Source organism: Pan paniscus, chromosome 13 (genome assembly GCF_029289425.2).
Source record: "Pan paniscus chromosome 13, NHGRI_mPanPan1-v2.0_pri, whole genome shotgun sequence".
Lineage (NCBI taxonomy): Eukaryota > Metazoa > Chordata > Mammalia > Primates > Hominidae > Pan > Pan paniscus.
Window position 1 is genome coordinate 140,659,310 of NC_073262.2, and position 14,470 is coordinate 140,673,779.

Genomic DNA, 14,470 nt, shown 5'->3' on the forward strand with positions numbered 1-14,470 from the left:
CTCAGTGACTGGAGGCACTGCACCCCTGATGGGCCTCACTGCTGCCCAGACCAGTGGCCACCACATGCTGGGGCCGGCCTTGCCTCCCCATTACCTGCCCCAGCCAGATGCAAAGCCCTCCTGCTCTGGCTGTGCTGTTAACAGCAAAGCTCAGGGTGAGCTTCCTTCTCCTTCATTCAGCTAATGTTGATTGAGCTTAGGCACTGGCAGAGGGATTAGCATTCCCTGCTTTTATGGATGAAACAGGCATTCAACAAATAAATGACAAATATATAACTGAAGGTTGCATTAAGATCTATATAAGAAAATGATTAGCTAGATCAGAAATAATTCCTCCATTCAACAAAATATAGCCACTAGGATTTGACTTCATTCCCAAAAAAGTTATTCAGAAGTTGACAATTCAGATCCACAAGTCAACAATACCTCTATAGGGTAGAAAGACGTCCACCCAGTTGGTAGGATACATGATTTGAGTTTTCCTTTTTTCTTTTTAAGGCTAAAAGTAAATTTTAATGGTCAATTTAAGGTTAGTTATCTGTTTTTTTTAACTGCTCTTCACAGACAATTAAGATTATAGCTTTGATTCAAACTCTACATATTTTTCTCCTGATCTGAATTGACTTTTGTGAATTTAAGCATGCTCTAATTCAAAAAAGTTTACCAGAGGTAACAATTATGGATAAAGCCTGATATTTTATTTACAGATCAAAGCCACAGCACAATAATTCAACAAATACGAAAGTAATTTTATCTCCAGAAGGAAGCTTGGCAATAAATTATACTTTTTCAAAGTATGGAATGATCATTTAATCCTTTTAAAATTATTAAAAATTTTTTTTTTACTTTTTAAGATTATTGGGAAAATGCTGATCTTCTCTGTATCATCCCAATTTGAGCATATGTGCTGCGGAAGTGAGCACTGGAATGATCATTTCCATGAGAGTATATGGTGTGCCTTTACAGCTGATAGACAGTAATGACCAGGACTCTCAGGTACCAGCTTCAGAAATGGGGCTTCACCAGACCTCTGAATCCTGGTGTGCCTTCCCTGAGCATGGGCCTCCCACCTAAGGAGTGATTGATACTCAGAATTTTGCATTAATCTTTTATCCTCAAGCTTTTTCTTTTGAACTTTAAAAAAATTTAAAAAAAAAAACCCAGTTACGGCTGGGCGTGGTGGCTCACGCCTGTAATCCCAGCACTTTGGGAGGCCGAGGCGGGCGGATCACGAGGTCAGGAGATCGAGACCATCCTGGTTAACACGGTGAAACCCCGTCTCTACTAAAAATTCAAAAAACAAAATTAGCCGGGCGTAGGTGGTGCATGCCTTGTAGTCCCAGCTACTCAGGAGGCTGAGGCAGGAGAATGGCGTAAAACCAGGGAGGTGGAGCTTACAGTGAGCCGAGATCGTGCCACTGCACTCCAGCCTGGGAGACAGAGAGAGACTCCGTCTCAAAAAAAAAAAAAAAACCCAGTTATTAAAATGTCATATGCTGGGAGCTCCCATTGTTGTTAACCTGCATCAGCAGTGTTTCAGAATGTTGGTGCCCGTGAGCTGCCTGGGTTGGAAGAACAACATTGTTCATGAGGCGTGTGCCCTTGGGCGTGTCTTCTCTGTGCCTTGGTTTCCTTCTGTATAAGACAGGGAAACAGGGATGCTCTCTTCACGGGTGGTTATAGGCATTAAGTGAATTTAATGGCACAGCACCTAGGATTGTGCCTGACATACACATAATAAGCTCTAAGCTTCAGTTACTCCTGTTGTCATGTTGTCATTTTGTTGCCATTGTCATTTTCTTTCTTTCTTTTTTTTTTTTTTTTTTTTTTGAGACAGGGCCTCACACTATTCCCAGGCTGGAGTACAGGGGCGCCATCACAGCTCACTGCAGCCTTGAACTTCTGGACTCAAGCAGTCCTCCACCTTTGGGAGTACAGGCGTGCACCACTATGCCTGGCTAATTTTTAATTTTTAGTAGAGACAGGGTATCACTGTGTTGCCCAGGCTGGTCTCAAACTCCTGGACCCAAGCTATCTTCCCACCTTGCCTCGGCCTCCCAGAATGCTGAGATTACAGGCGTGAGCCACCATACCCAGCCACCATTGTCATTTTCTGAATATTAAATTGACAAATGTTCTTTGTGTGTTGTTTTAAACATGCTCTTCCTCAGCCTAAAACTTCCATGTCAAGTATTACAACAAATAGATAAACATAACACGACATTATAATTGAATATGTATATAACCTTGGAGGTGGAAATGCCTTCCTCAGCAAGAGAAAACTGAGAAGACACAGAGGAAAAGATGGGTTTAATAAAAAGTAGAGCTCCTGCATGGCACACACCGAGAGGACTAGTTGGCAGCGTGCAGGGCACCTGTGGCTGCTCCTCACTAACCACTGTGTGTTTGTCTTTTTCAGTTTACTGAGAGAACATTCAATTGATGGCACTGGCTGGGCTCCCACAAGAACATTAAAGGTAGAGTCTGTGCCTTGATCTTGATCATAAGTTGTCCCTGTGGTCCTCTCCCTGCAGTAGCCAGCCTCCCGAGAAAGCAGCACATGTCCTTGCCTGTCACATCCACACCAGTGGCCGGACACACCCTGCCTCCTCTTCTCCCTGCTGCCTAGGCTACTTAGCCAGTCACTGACCTCGGTCAGTTTGGGCCGGATGAGCATCCTTGTTGACTTTGCCAGGCACCATTCTAGAACCAGAGATAGGAGCCCAAACTGCAGGCTTCACAGCCAAACCACCCGCCACATAGGAAACCTCATGGCCATCATTCATTCAGCAGGGATGTCTTGAGCTTTTCTGGCCACTAGGTGTTGGAGAAGGAGCAGCAAATTGATGTGCAAACCACTCCCTATGGCCAGAGAAGACTGTCAGGTGTTGGGTACCTAACATCAGGCAGGGACCCTAGGGGAACAGCACAGGAAGGGGCTTTTGGCCCTGGCCCTGCATAAGGGAACACTGCAGACTGCATGCAGTCCTGACCCAGCTCCTCCGAGCTGTAGTCTCTGCCACCATGGGCAGCCCACCCAGCCTTTTCTTAGCCTCTCCCCACGCTCTAGAAATGTCCTGCCCTCTCAGAACGTTCCCTCTGCAGGTCGTGCCTCTACCTGGAAGGCGGCGCTCTCCTCCAGCCCTCTCCCTGGCAGACTCCTGCTCCCCTGGGGCTCAGATGGCTGTCATTGCCTCTGGAGCCTCTCCTCCCAGGGTGGGTGCTCTGGGGAACACGTCTCGTGAACAGTGCTGGCCTGCTGACCTGCCCATCTGTACATCCCCCTTCCTCAGGCTGAGGGCTCACCTTCACCCACGCTCCAACCCTAGGCCTGGCTCACATCGGAAGGTCAGGGATGGGTGGGTGGATGGATTGATGGACTAGAGAAAACAGAGAAAGGCAAATAAAATTACCAACTAGCAAAAAGTAGGGGAGGAACATGAGAACAGGCCTAAAAAGGACGAAACTCTTGAGTTGATGAAGAGGAAAATGGAGAATGAATTTGTGATTCACAGATGGCAGGTCAGTACAGATAGAACAACTCTGGCTTTCGGTTTTATTTAATGAAAATCTCTGATCCTTGAATTGTGAATCTTCTATGATTCTTTAAATAACTAATGCAAAATCATTAAGAAAACTTAATAGGATGAGGGGTAATTAACTTATCTACGACCGCAAGAGGCAGTAGATGTAAAAACAACAGACTTTATTTTGAAGGTGACTTTTTAGAAGTCAGAACCATATTTGGTGGTAACAAGTAAGAGGTGATTTAAGGTGGAGCCCCTATGCAGACACTGGCCTGCGGGCCCTGTCGTGCAGGATTGGGCTTGTCAGGTCTGACTGGGAGGGTGTCTGATGCTATCTTTGATTTTATATTCACTACCTGAGACTGCTCATATCTTTGAATTTTCCAGAGTTTGTTGTTACACTTGAAGAGAAGTTATTTTAATTTTCTATCTTGAGAAAAACAAACCATGCTAAAGACAGGTTTTGATACAGTACAAAGCATATTTCTTGATCATGGGTTTAAAAGACTAGGTGCACTTTGGCTTAAAACTTGTTTTCTGTTTTCTTTTTTATTTCAGGATGTCGTTTGGGGATTAAACTCTTTGTTTACTGTAAGTACAGTGATCAAAATCCCAAGTTATTCTCAATTTCCTTGTTGCTGGTTTTAGACATTGCGTTAAGACATGGTTTTAACACAAAACCATGTTAAAAAATGAAACATGGACTGGGCACAGTGGCTCACGCCTGTAATCCTAGCACTTTGGGTGGATCCCCACTTGAGTCCAGGAGGCCCAAACCCCATCTCTACAAAAAATAGAAAAATTAGTTGGGCATAGTGGCACACGTCTGTAGTCCCAGCTGCTTGGAAGGCTGAGGTGGGAGAATTGCTTGAGCCCAGGAGGCAGAGGTTGCAGTGAGCTGAGATTGCACCACTGTACTCCAGCCTGGGTGACAGAGACTCTGCCTCAAAAAACAGATACACACAAAAACCCCCCAAAAACATGCTGGCTGGGCATGGTGGCTCACACCTGTAATCCTAGCACGTTGGGAGACTGAGGCAGGTGGATCACTTGAGCCCATGAATTCAAGACCAGCCTGGGCAACATAGCAAGACCTGTCTCTAAAAAAAATAATAAATTAAAAAATAGCCCACCATGCAAATAGTTACATAGTTACCCCTTTTTTCTATTGCTCTTTTATGAGTCAGAAGTAGAACAGTGAGGTGGGGAATGAGGGGACTTTGGAGTGACATGTGGGGAGGTTGTCTGGGACAGGGGCCACAGCAGTCTCACTTCTGCCCTGCTGAGGTGGCTGGCCCCGGTTTCTAGGGGATGAGGCTGGTTCCACTTCCCTTAGCCCCTTCCAGCAGGGTGGCTGTTACTCTGGGGTCACTTGGCCCAGTCCACTTCTGTGCCTGTGGCTACACTAGCCAGCCCAGGGAGTGGCCCTGTCACCTCCCAGGTGTTCTGGTTGGGGTGGATGATTTTGTGGTTACCCAGCCTTGAGGGCTTTTCGTGAGTCCAGAACCTCAGAGTTGTTGTCTTTTTGTCAGTGATGAGCTGCTGAAGTTTGCTGTTCTCAGGAAATAGCATTTCTCAGACAATGGCCCTAGGGCAGGAAGAGGCTAAATGGACTCAGCCAAAAGCTGTTGGTTGGATTTTTTTTATACGATATTATACGTTCCTTTGAATTTTTACTTTTTGATTCATAAAGGCGCTTTTAAAGAAATAAGCTTCAGAGATCTGTTTGTGAAAAAATAGTTTTTGCTACTTTTGATAAAACCTAAGGTGCCTCTATGATCTTGGATGGTCCACCCAGGCCAGCGGGCTGTTTTATGAGCATCCTCCTGGCCAGGTGTCATGTGGGTCACTAGCTGTTGCCTACAGCAGAGGCACCTGCAGGACTCAGTTAAACTAGGGGCGGGTCTGCTCTTACTTGTCCTGTCATCTGAGGACACAGTGTTCTTATCTTCAGCAAAAGCAGAGCCTCAAACTAAACTGAGTCCCTGCCCACCTTTTGTCTTTCTGTCAGATGTTAGCTGGTGAATGTCTATCACACAAGCAGAGAAATCAAGCACTTCCAGTGATTTCAGGATCTCCCTGAATCTCCATGGGAGGTCATACCTGATGGAGACCTGGACTTGACAGTTTCTGCTGGTCTCAGCCACTTTGTTCTGCTTCTGTCTTTGGCTTTTTCATTGAAGTGAATGAAGTTTTATTTCTGGAGCCTAATTTGAAATCTGTCTGGCAGTTGTGCTGCATTGTAATATTGAGCCTTGGCATCTCCAGATTTGATTGAGAGAGCCAAAGCTGTGAACTCAGGCCCTTCTAGGGGCCCATATGCCGTCATTGTCATCAGCCACCATGATTTTTTTCTGGAGCCCACCATGTCTGTCCCAGGTTCCTTGGCTCTGAATAGGTTTTAACTGGCAACTTGCTGCAGGGGAATTAATGGGAGGAAGGAAACACTGGCTCCTTGGACTTAAAAAAAAAAATTGTTGGCTAGGCGCAGTGACTCACGCCTGTACTCCCAGCACTTTAGGAGGCGCTGAGGCCAGCAGATCACCTGAGGTCAGAAATTGGAGACCAGCCTGGACAATATGGTGAAATCTCACCTCTACTAAAAAAAAAAAAAAAAAATTAGCCAGGCGTGGTGGCGGGTGCCTGTAATCCCAGCTACTTGGCAGGCTGAGGCAGGAGAATCGCTTGAATCCAAGAGGTGGAGGTTGCAGTGAGCTGAGATCACGCCATTGCATTCCAGCCTGGGCAACAAGAGCGAAAATCCGTCTTAAAAAAAAAAATTTTTTTTTAAGAAATCTGCTACAGCCACACTAGCTCCCCATCTCTCAGTGCTCTAAGTAAGTTCTAAAAGAGCCAACCAAAATTGCTAATTAAGTCTGTAATGGTTATTCTGATCAACTCATTTATCTTAGGTCTAACATACAGTAAAGAAGATAAGAAATTCTGTGTGTCTGATAACAGTCTTTATCTAATATGTACTTTATATTTTTGCCTTTTTCTAGGACTTGGAATCTGATTTTCCAACTGTGAATGACTGTAGAGATTTACATACAGTTTTTCTTTGCTATTTTGTAACATTTTAATGGTCACAGCCATATTAATCTCCAGGAACATAGTCCCCAAATTTAACATCATTCCTGAAGAGAAATATGGTTGTCTTGACAATGATCCATCCTACAGCCTGCGTTGGAAAGCCATGACTCATCGTAAGGACAAATTGAGGCCCCCTGATTTTTTCTTTTTTTTTTTTTTGTTTTTGAGACCGAGTCTTGCTCTGTCACCCAGGCTGGAGTGCAGTGGCGCCATCTTGGCTCACTGCAACCTCTGCCTCTGGGTTCAAGCAATTCTCCTGCCTCAGCCTCCCGAGTAGCTGGGATTATAGGCATGCGCCACCATGCCTGGCTAATTTTCGTATTTTTGGTAGAGACGGGGTTTCACCATGTTGGCCAAGCTGGTCTCGAACTTGTGACCTCTGGTGATCCTCCCATCTCAGCCTCTCAAAGTGCTGGGATTACAGGCGTGAGCCACCGTGCCCAGTCAGGCAAGCCCCCTGATTCTCAACAAGAGGGCTGAGCAGTGTGAAGATAAGATGCAGCTTTGGTCCAAAGTCCAGAGTGCTTCTTGGGGCTGAGGGGCGCAGCCATTGCAGTGCTTTTCCAGGGGAGAATGGGTCGGGCTCCCTCTCCTGAGTCGGGGGACATGAGCCTAGCGACACTGCTGTGCAGTTTGCTCGGGTTCTAGACATCGTCCCTATTGGCTGTGCATGGGAGGCTTGGTGAAGCAGAGAAAGGAAAGTCCAGGGAAGGGGCCCAAAAAGTCAAAACTGTTAATCACAAAACAAAAGAAAAAGTGAATTTTTATGGAAAAGAAGGGGATTTTTATTTGGAAATGCTTAATAATAGTGGTTTTCATTCTCCAGTTATCACAAATAGCATTAGAAATGAATGCGATTGCAATTTACTCCATCTTCACCAAACTTTGTAGAACTACATGTCAACATATCTCTGACTTCTTTCAGTCAGTTGTCAGTCACCATTTTGAAAAAAATACCCACATGTTCGATATTTTGATATCACAAGCACTTGAGTTCTTAGTGGGATTCTCAGCTCTCCAGTTTGGTCTGCCATTTGCTAATTAGACTTCTCTTACTGTGCCATAAAATGAAGACTTTAACAGCAGAAAAGCAGTTCTTCCAATGTTTACTTTAAGTTTCTCTCTTTTTAAGGATCTTTTGAATTTTGATGATCCACTGAATATTGAAGCTGCAGAACATCATTTGCGGGACAAGGTGAGCCAGTAACAGGCTTATTCTAGGTTGATGTACTTGTCACGAACGTGATTACTACTGTCTCTTGATTGGATAAATGAGAAATTTATCCACCAAGAGAGTGGTGGGATGCAAGGCTGGAATTCAAAGCAATTTGTAAACAATATGGTATAGTAAATGTGTGTAACCTCAGGAAAATGCTTTACCCAAGGTTAGAGAGAATTGGTGTGTGTTTGTTTTTTTGTTTTTTGTTTTGTTTTGTTGGTTTTTTGAGACAAGATTTCACTCTGTCACCCAGGCTGGAGTGCAGTGTTGCAGTAGTGGCTCACTGCAGCCTCCACCTTCTGGGCTCAAGTGATCCTTCCTCTTCAGCCTCCTGAAGTAGCTAGGACTACAGGTGCATGACACCACATTCAGCTAATTTTTTTACTTTTATTTTTTGTAGAGATGGAGTCTCGCTTTGTTGCCCAGGCTGGTCTTGAATGGTTGGCCTCAAGCAATCCTCCTGCCTTGTCCTCCCAAAATGCTGGGATTACAGGCATGAGCTACGGCACCCAGCCGAGAAGTGATTTTTATTTGATGTGATTTCCTAGTAGAATTTAGTATGAGTAATTTAAAACAGGTATAGCACTAGCATGGTGGCGTTGTGATTACACCTGTAATCCCAGCCTTTGGGAGGCCACTGTGGGCAGATTGCTTGAGCTCAGGAGTTTGAGACCAGCCTGGGCAACATGGCAAAACTCTGTCTTTACAAAAATTAGCCAGGCATGGTGGCACACGCCTGTGGTCCCAGCTACTCAGGAGGCTAAGGTGGGAGGATTGCTTGTGCCCGGGAAGTTGAGTGAGCCAAGACTGTGCCACTGCATTCCAGCCTGGGTGACAGAATGAGACCCCATCTTTAAATACATAAATAAGTAAATAGTAGGAACAGAGAAGGAGAATGGACGGTGTCACACCCACTAGCACCCTCCTGACCCCCAGCGGCCCACCTTATCCTTCCACACCTTTTGTTGAGCTCATACACATTCATACACACTTGACTTTGATTTTTACCCAAAAATAATGAGATCCTATTCATTACTGTTTTTAATTTTTATTTATTTATTTAATTTTTAGGACAGCACCCTGAGCTTGTCAAGGTTCAGAGAGCTCCCCCTATTCATTATTTTTAATCTTCAATTCCACTTCTAAAAATTTTTTTCCTCTAATGCAGTGCATAAATGATCAGTCATTCATTTCAGGAGCCACACTGAGGTCTTCCAGTAAGACACCTATTTAAGGAAGACCGTTTACCTAGAAACAATACATTAAAACTCACTGGGAAGAAAAAGGTATAACAAAACCCAAGCTGAAAGAATTATAGTTGCTGAATGTCACCTTTCCACTGTGCTTGAGTAGCAAGGCAGCAGTGGTTTTAACTGTCTGATAAAAGAAAGCATACAAGCCTTGAGGAGGGTAAGTGCTGTCAGGAAAGGGGGTCTGAAATGACTTTACCATTGGCCCAGTGCAAAGCACATGGAACAGGAGCCTGCAGAGGCAGGCCATGTGTGGCTGGCATCGAGGTAGCTCAGCTTAGGCCAGGGGCTCTGGCTGGATTTGGTGGTAGAACCTCACACTCCGTTTTCTGAACCAGATTCCCTATGGCAGCCTTGCCATTGTGGCAGTCAGTCAGCCACTACTGTTCACTTGGCTGAAGTTGCTTTTTTTTTTGAAACAGAGTCTGTTACCCAGGCTGGAGTGCAGTGGTGCAGTCTTGGCTCACTGCAACCTCTATCTCCCGGGTTCAGGCAATTCTTGTGCCTCAGCCTCCTGAGTAGCTGGGACTGTGGGCGTGCGCCACCACACTGGGCTAATTTTTGTATTCTTAGTAGTAGAGAGGGGGTTTTACCATGTTGCCCATGCTGGTCTCAAACTCCTGGCCTCAAGCGACCCACCCGCCTTAGCCTCCCAAAGTGATTACTGCACCCGACCTGATGTAGCTTTGAACACAGTTCTAAAACCCCTCTAGCTAGTTCTAGACATCGTGCTGAATGTTCAGCGCCTTGGCTTCTGTTAATGTTAGTTAGACCTACTGTGTGCCGCGACCAAGTAGGGCATTTGAAATGTGCCCTGCCAAGTCCTCGCTACAGTCTTGAGCCCAGGAGGTGCTGCCTGACCATGGCCCCAAAGAGTGGGCAGGAGCACCTCCGACAGGGAGGCAAGAGAAGTGCCACCCAGCATGCATCCTGCTCAGACTCACAAAACAAGTGGCAGGCACGGTGGGCACGGGGAGTGGTGCAGTGCAACCAGGCGGGCAGAGCAGGCCATCTTCTGAGGCTGGTGTGCTGCCAAGGAGGCGAGCTCTGTCCTGAGGGCTGGAGCAGCAGGGGTCCTCAAGAGAAGTAGCAGGGGTGTGAGGCAGCCCTGTGCTCACAGCTCCCCATGGGGGCAGTCAGTCCCCGACCCCTGCCATCCGTCAGTGGTCCTGATGGGCTTGTGTTGTCTGGTAAAGCCTTGGGCTTGGTACTGCGCTGACAAGCCCTGGGCAAATGTGCCCCTTGGCCCACCCCTTGCAGGCGTTCATGGCGGCACTCCTGTCTGCTGTCGCTGGCGAGGACTAGCCCTTGTGGACCAAGCCTTATCAGATAGAAAGTGATGGCAATAGGGGCACTCCCACAGCTCCAGGTGGAGAGATGTCTTCCATTTTACCTTTCTTTGTATGAAATAAGATTTCGTATTCCTGATTTGTATAAAATAGGACTTTGCAACTGGTACACTTTTAGCCCCAGTAAAATGGACCTAAAATCTCCAAACAGTGATGCCTCCACATGAAGCCTAAGCAGTGCCGCCCCATCCCCATCTCCGTGCGGAGTCATAGCCACAGCTGGTGAGCGCCATGTCCTTATGTCCACTCGTTCATCACTTATTTGGCTGGTGACCACTTGTGTGCCAGGGGAGGTGCAAAGTGCTCGGGATGACTGTGGGAATGACAGTCCTTGTCCCTGTGGCGCACACATTCCGGCAGGAGGAGGCGGAGCATAGGTGAACAAACACGGCCAGACACCGTGGCTCACGCCTGTAATCCCAGCACTTTGGGAAGCTGAGGCGGGCAGATCACCTGAGGTCAGGAGTTCGAGACCAGCCTGGCCAACATGGTGAAATCCCATCTCTAGTAAAAATAAAAAAATTAGCCGGGCATGGTGGCAGGCACTTGTAATTCCAGCTGCTTGGGAGGCTGAGTCAGGAGAATCGCTTGAACCCAGGAGGCGGAGGTTGCAGTGAACTGAGATCACGCCATTGCACTCCTGCCTGGGCAGCAAGAGCGAAACTCCATCTCAAAAAAATAATAATAATGAAAATTAAAATTTAAAAAAATAGGTGAACAAACACAGCATGTGAGGTGGAGAGGGGGCCACAGAGGGCCGGGTGGTGAGAGAGGAGCGCTCCAGAAAACCTTGGCTGGCAGTGGAAAGGCCCTGAGGCAGGAACGTGCTGTGGAGCTCAGGGCAGAGAAAAGAGGCCATTATGACTGGTGCACATCAGAGGAATGGAATAGTAGGAGCCAGGCACGCTTCCATGCACTTGACACAGAGTGCACTTGTTTCTCACAACAGCCCCTTGGGGCAGATACCATCATGATCCCTGTTTTGCTGCTGAGGACACAGCTGCCAAGAAGCTGAGAATCACCATGATTGAGTAGCCCATTGGAGGCAGAGCCCAGGACTTGGACCCACCTCCGTCTGGCTCCAGAGTCTGTGGTTTTCACTTGGGCCCTGTGCTTTGTGTCCCTTGCAGTAGGAGAGGAGGAGGGAGGCAGCAGAGGCTGGAGCATGGGGCCTGCTGGAGCATGGAGCCTGCTGCAGGCATGGACGCCGGGCTCTATGCTGGCTGAGGCGAACAGGGAGACTAAGAGTACATGGCATCTTTTGTCCTCCAGAACATGGAGAGGCAGGGGGCATTTATGGGGTCTTCATTTTACATCCTGTAAGCTTTTGTAGGGTCCTTGTGAGCTGCCAGTATTGTCTGGCTCTGGGGATTGTGGAAATGGCCTTGAGAAGGTTTTGTAAAAGGGAAGGCAGGGTTTCTGCACAGTCCCCCTTTGTTGCGGGGTAAAGGCCCATGTGGGAGGCTCCAAACGCCATCCTGTAGACAAATAGGGCAGTTGGCAGGGCAGAGGCACCTGGGTAGACTCAGAGCACTCCACTTTCTCACCCTGAGACCAGAGCAAGTCATAGGACCATATCCATAGCTTCAAATTGGGAACTTGCCTGCCCTGGAAAGGGTCGCTGTGCTAACTAAAAGTGTGGCAGGAGGGCAGGCACCTGGTGCCCAGCTGGCCAGGACCATGCTCCAGGCAGGATCTCCCTGCAAGAGGGCATCGCGGCAGCAGCGAGGTATACATCGAGTGCCAGGTTATGCCCTGCACATTGCCAGGTGTCGGGATTATGCAGTGGAATCAGCAAACTGGTTAGACTGAGGCTTAGACAGGAGGACTGAGGCTTAGCTAAGGAAATGGAGCTCATGCCCACTAAGAACTGTGGTAACTGTGCTGTGTTCCCTGTGCAGTGGGGGCTGCATGGCATTGATGGGACCGAAGCAGTGTGATCCTGCAGGGACATTTGAGACCCAGCAGCTGTGTTGTAGGAGTGAGAGGGTTAAGAGCTCCAAGTCACTCTTACGGCTCATACGGTCCCATGGGATTTTACTCCTAACCTTGGGGAGACCAGATCCAGGGACAAACCTGACAGTGGCCCAGATCCGAGAAGACTGTTCCACCCATACTGGCCTGGGGTGATTCCTAGGTCCACACCGCCTTTGGTCACTGTCCACCTTCATTTCAATGCATGAGGATGGAGCTCTGTGGCACACCCAGCTCTCTTCTGGGCAGGGTGGTAATCCTGCCCAGAAGAGATGGGGGCCTGTACATGGGCTGTGAAGAGCAGGCACATTTTAAGTAGGTAGCAGCATCCAGGGAAATCATTCTAGGAAGACAAATCCAGAAACAAGGGTCTTCCTGAGAGCAGCAGCTGTGGCTCACATCCATTGTGGCCAAAGGAGTCTTGGCTTTGTGACCTCGACCACACTTTTCTGGGCTCCACTTTCCCCATCTGGAAAATGAGAAGGGATAGGTACCCCCTTAGGGTCCCTCCCACTCAGGCCTTCCACGTGCTCCCCCCTCAACATACCCAGCACTGTGTCTTGCGTGCAGTAGGCACCCAGGTCGTGGCGAAATGGCACTCAGACTCCGCAAGGTCCCAGTCCTTCTACCACCTTGGCGACCACAGGGGACCTTGGTGCTGGTGGATCTGACTTGTCCCTGAAGCGCTGCTTCACTCACTCACTCACTCCTCCTGTTCTTCTTTCTGTCCCCAATGCTGTTACTCCACAGGAGGACTTCCGGAATAAAGTGGATGACTACATCAAACGTTATGCCAGATGATAAAAGGGGACGATTGCAGGCCCATGGACTGTGTTACAGTTTGTCTCTAACATGAAACAGCAAGAGGTAGCCCCCTCTCCCGTCCTCATGCTCCCTCTCAGTCCCCTGGATTGCCCCAGTCCTGTGACCATGTTGCCCTGAAGAAGACCATCTTCATGACTGCTCATTGTAGATGGAGAATTCAACATAAATACAGCAAGAAAATGTGTTTGGGCTTCTGAAGAGTTGTCTGCTTACCTTAACATGTTTACTTTTTTGAACTTGTACTGTATAGGCTGTTGATGAAATTCTTAAGAAGTTGTAATGAACTCAAAATTGAGGCCAGAGCTTGCTTTCCCTTTTCCCAAACAAAATTGATTTTCTGCACAAGCAATGCTAATGATGTGTTCAGTGTAACTCGCAGATTGGCAATAAGATACCCGCTACAAACTGTGATTGGATGCAAAATCTCTTAGCTTCTTTCACGAATGTTGGCCCTGCCTAGATGTTGTGAAGCCTCCCAGAATGCATAGAGTCATTCACTGTAGATCTCTTATTGAAATGCGTATTTTATTTAATGTAAGTATATTTTGGAACAGATTTGTAATTTGTACAATTCAATGCTTTAATTATTTTTTCTATTCTCATTTAGTTTGTATTTTCATTGTATAGAGCAGACAGAAAGATGTTGGGTCAAGCAACTATTGAAGAGAAATACAAAGAAAATATGAAAGGCACATTATTCATTTTGTCCAAATGCAATGAGAATCTCACTCTTAAAAATCAGCTCTTGCTTTCAGGTCCAGATGTGGTGAGGACATTTTGGAGCCCTTTGAAGCTAGATTTGGATGATCAAAACCAAAAGGCAGGGAGCCCATTCTAACATGCTGCCCAGAGGAAACTGGCTGGAGCCTGGACCAGCTGGGGTTGATGCTTTTGCAGTGGTCATGTGATTGTGACCTGGTAGCTACTTATCAGAGAGCCAGACCCTGCTGTCCTGGGAGACAGGAGCGATGCCTCAGGAGTCAGCCCAATGTCTGATGTCACTGAGACTGTACCTGTGGCCTTCTTCTGAGTTTGCTATGGCTCCAGGCCCTGCCGGTGGGGTTAGCCTCCTAGGCCTTGGAGGACCAGGAGTCAACAGTGGCATACGCCATCCTCGGCCAGGTTAATGTACTGCAGAGGAAAAGCCCTGAAGAGAGGCAAGTGGATTTACTCCAGCATGTAGACATTTGAACCAGTGAAATCAAACACAAAATAAATGTCTGTCTAGTTTCA

General features: G+C 47.2%; 1 protein-coding gene and 1 non-coding gene across 11 annotated transcripts in view; one reads left to right on the plus strand and one right to left on the minus strand.

The window, feature by feature from the left end:
- UBE2F (ubiquitin conjugating enzyme E2 F (putative)) overlaps positions 1 to 14,470 on the plus strand; it is a 75,518-nt gene extending 61,048 nt beyond the window's left edge. For all 10 annotated transcript variants that reach the window (XM_063595342.1, XM_034955454.3, XM_034955453.3 and 7 more), the window contains 4 exons: positions 2,420 to 2,477; positions 4,086 to 4,118; positions 7,753 to 7,815; positions 13,163 to 14,470. In XM_063595342.1, coding sequence (XP_063451412.1) covers positions 2,420 to 2,477; positions 4,086 to 4,118; positions 7,753 to 7,815; positions 13,163 to 13,213 — 205 coding nt within the window. In that variant the 3' untranslated portion in view covers positions 13,214 to 14,470. The remainder of the gene's footprint in view (positions 1 to 2,419; positions 2,478 to 4,085; positions 4,119 to 7,752; positions 7,816 to 13,162) is intronic.
- Positions 821 to 923, minus strand: LOC112439141 (U6 spliceosomal RNA). Its single transcript, XR_004670402.1, has one exon. It is a non-coding gene; the product is annotated as a U6 spliceosomal RNA (small nuclear RNA).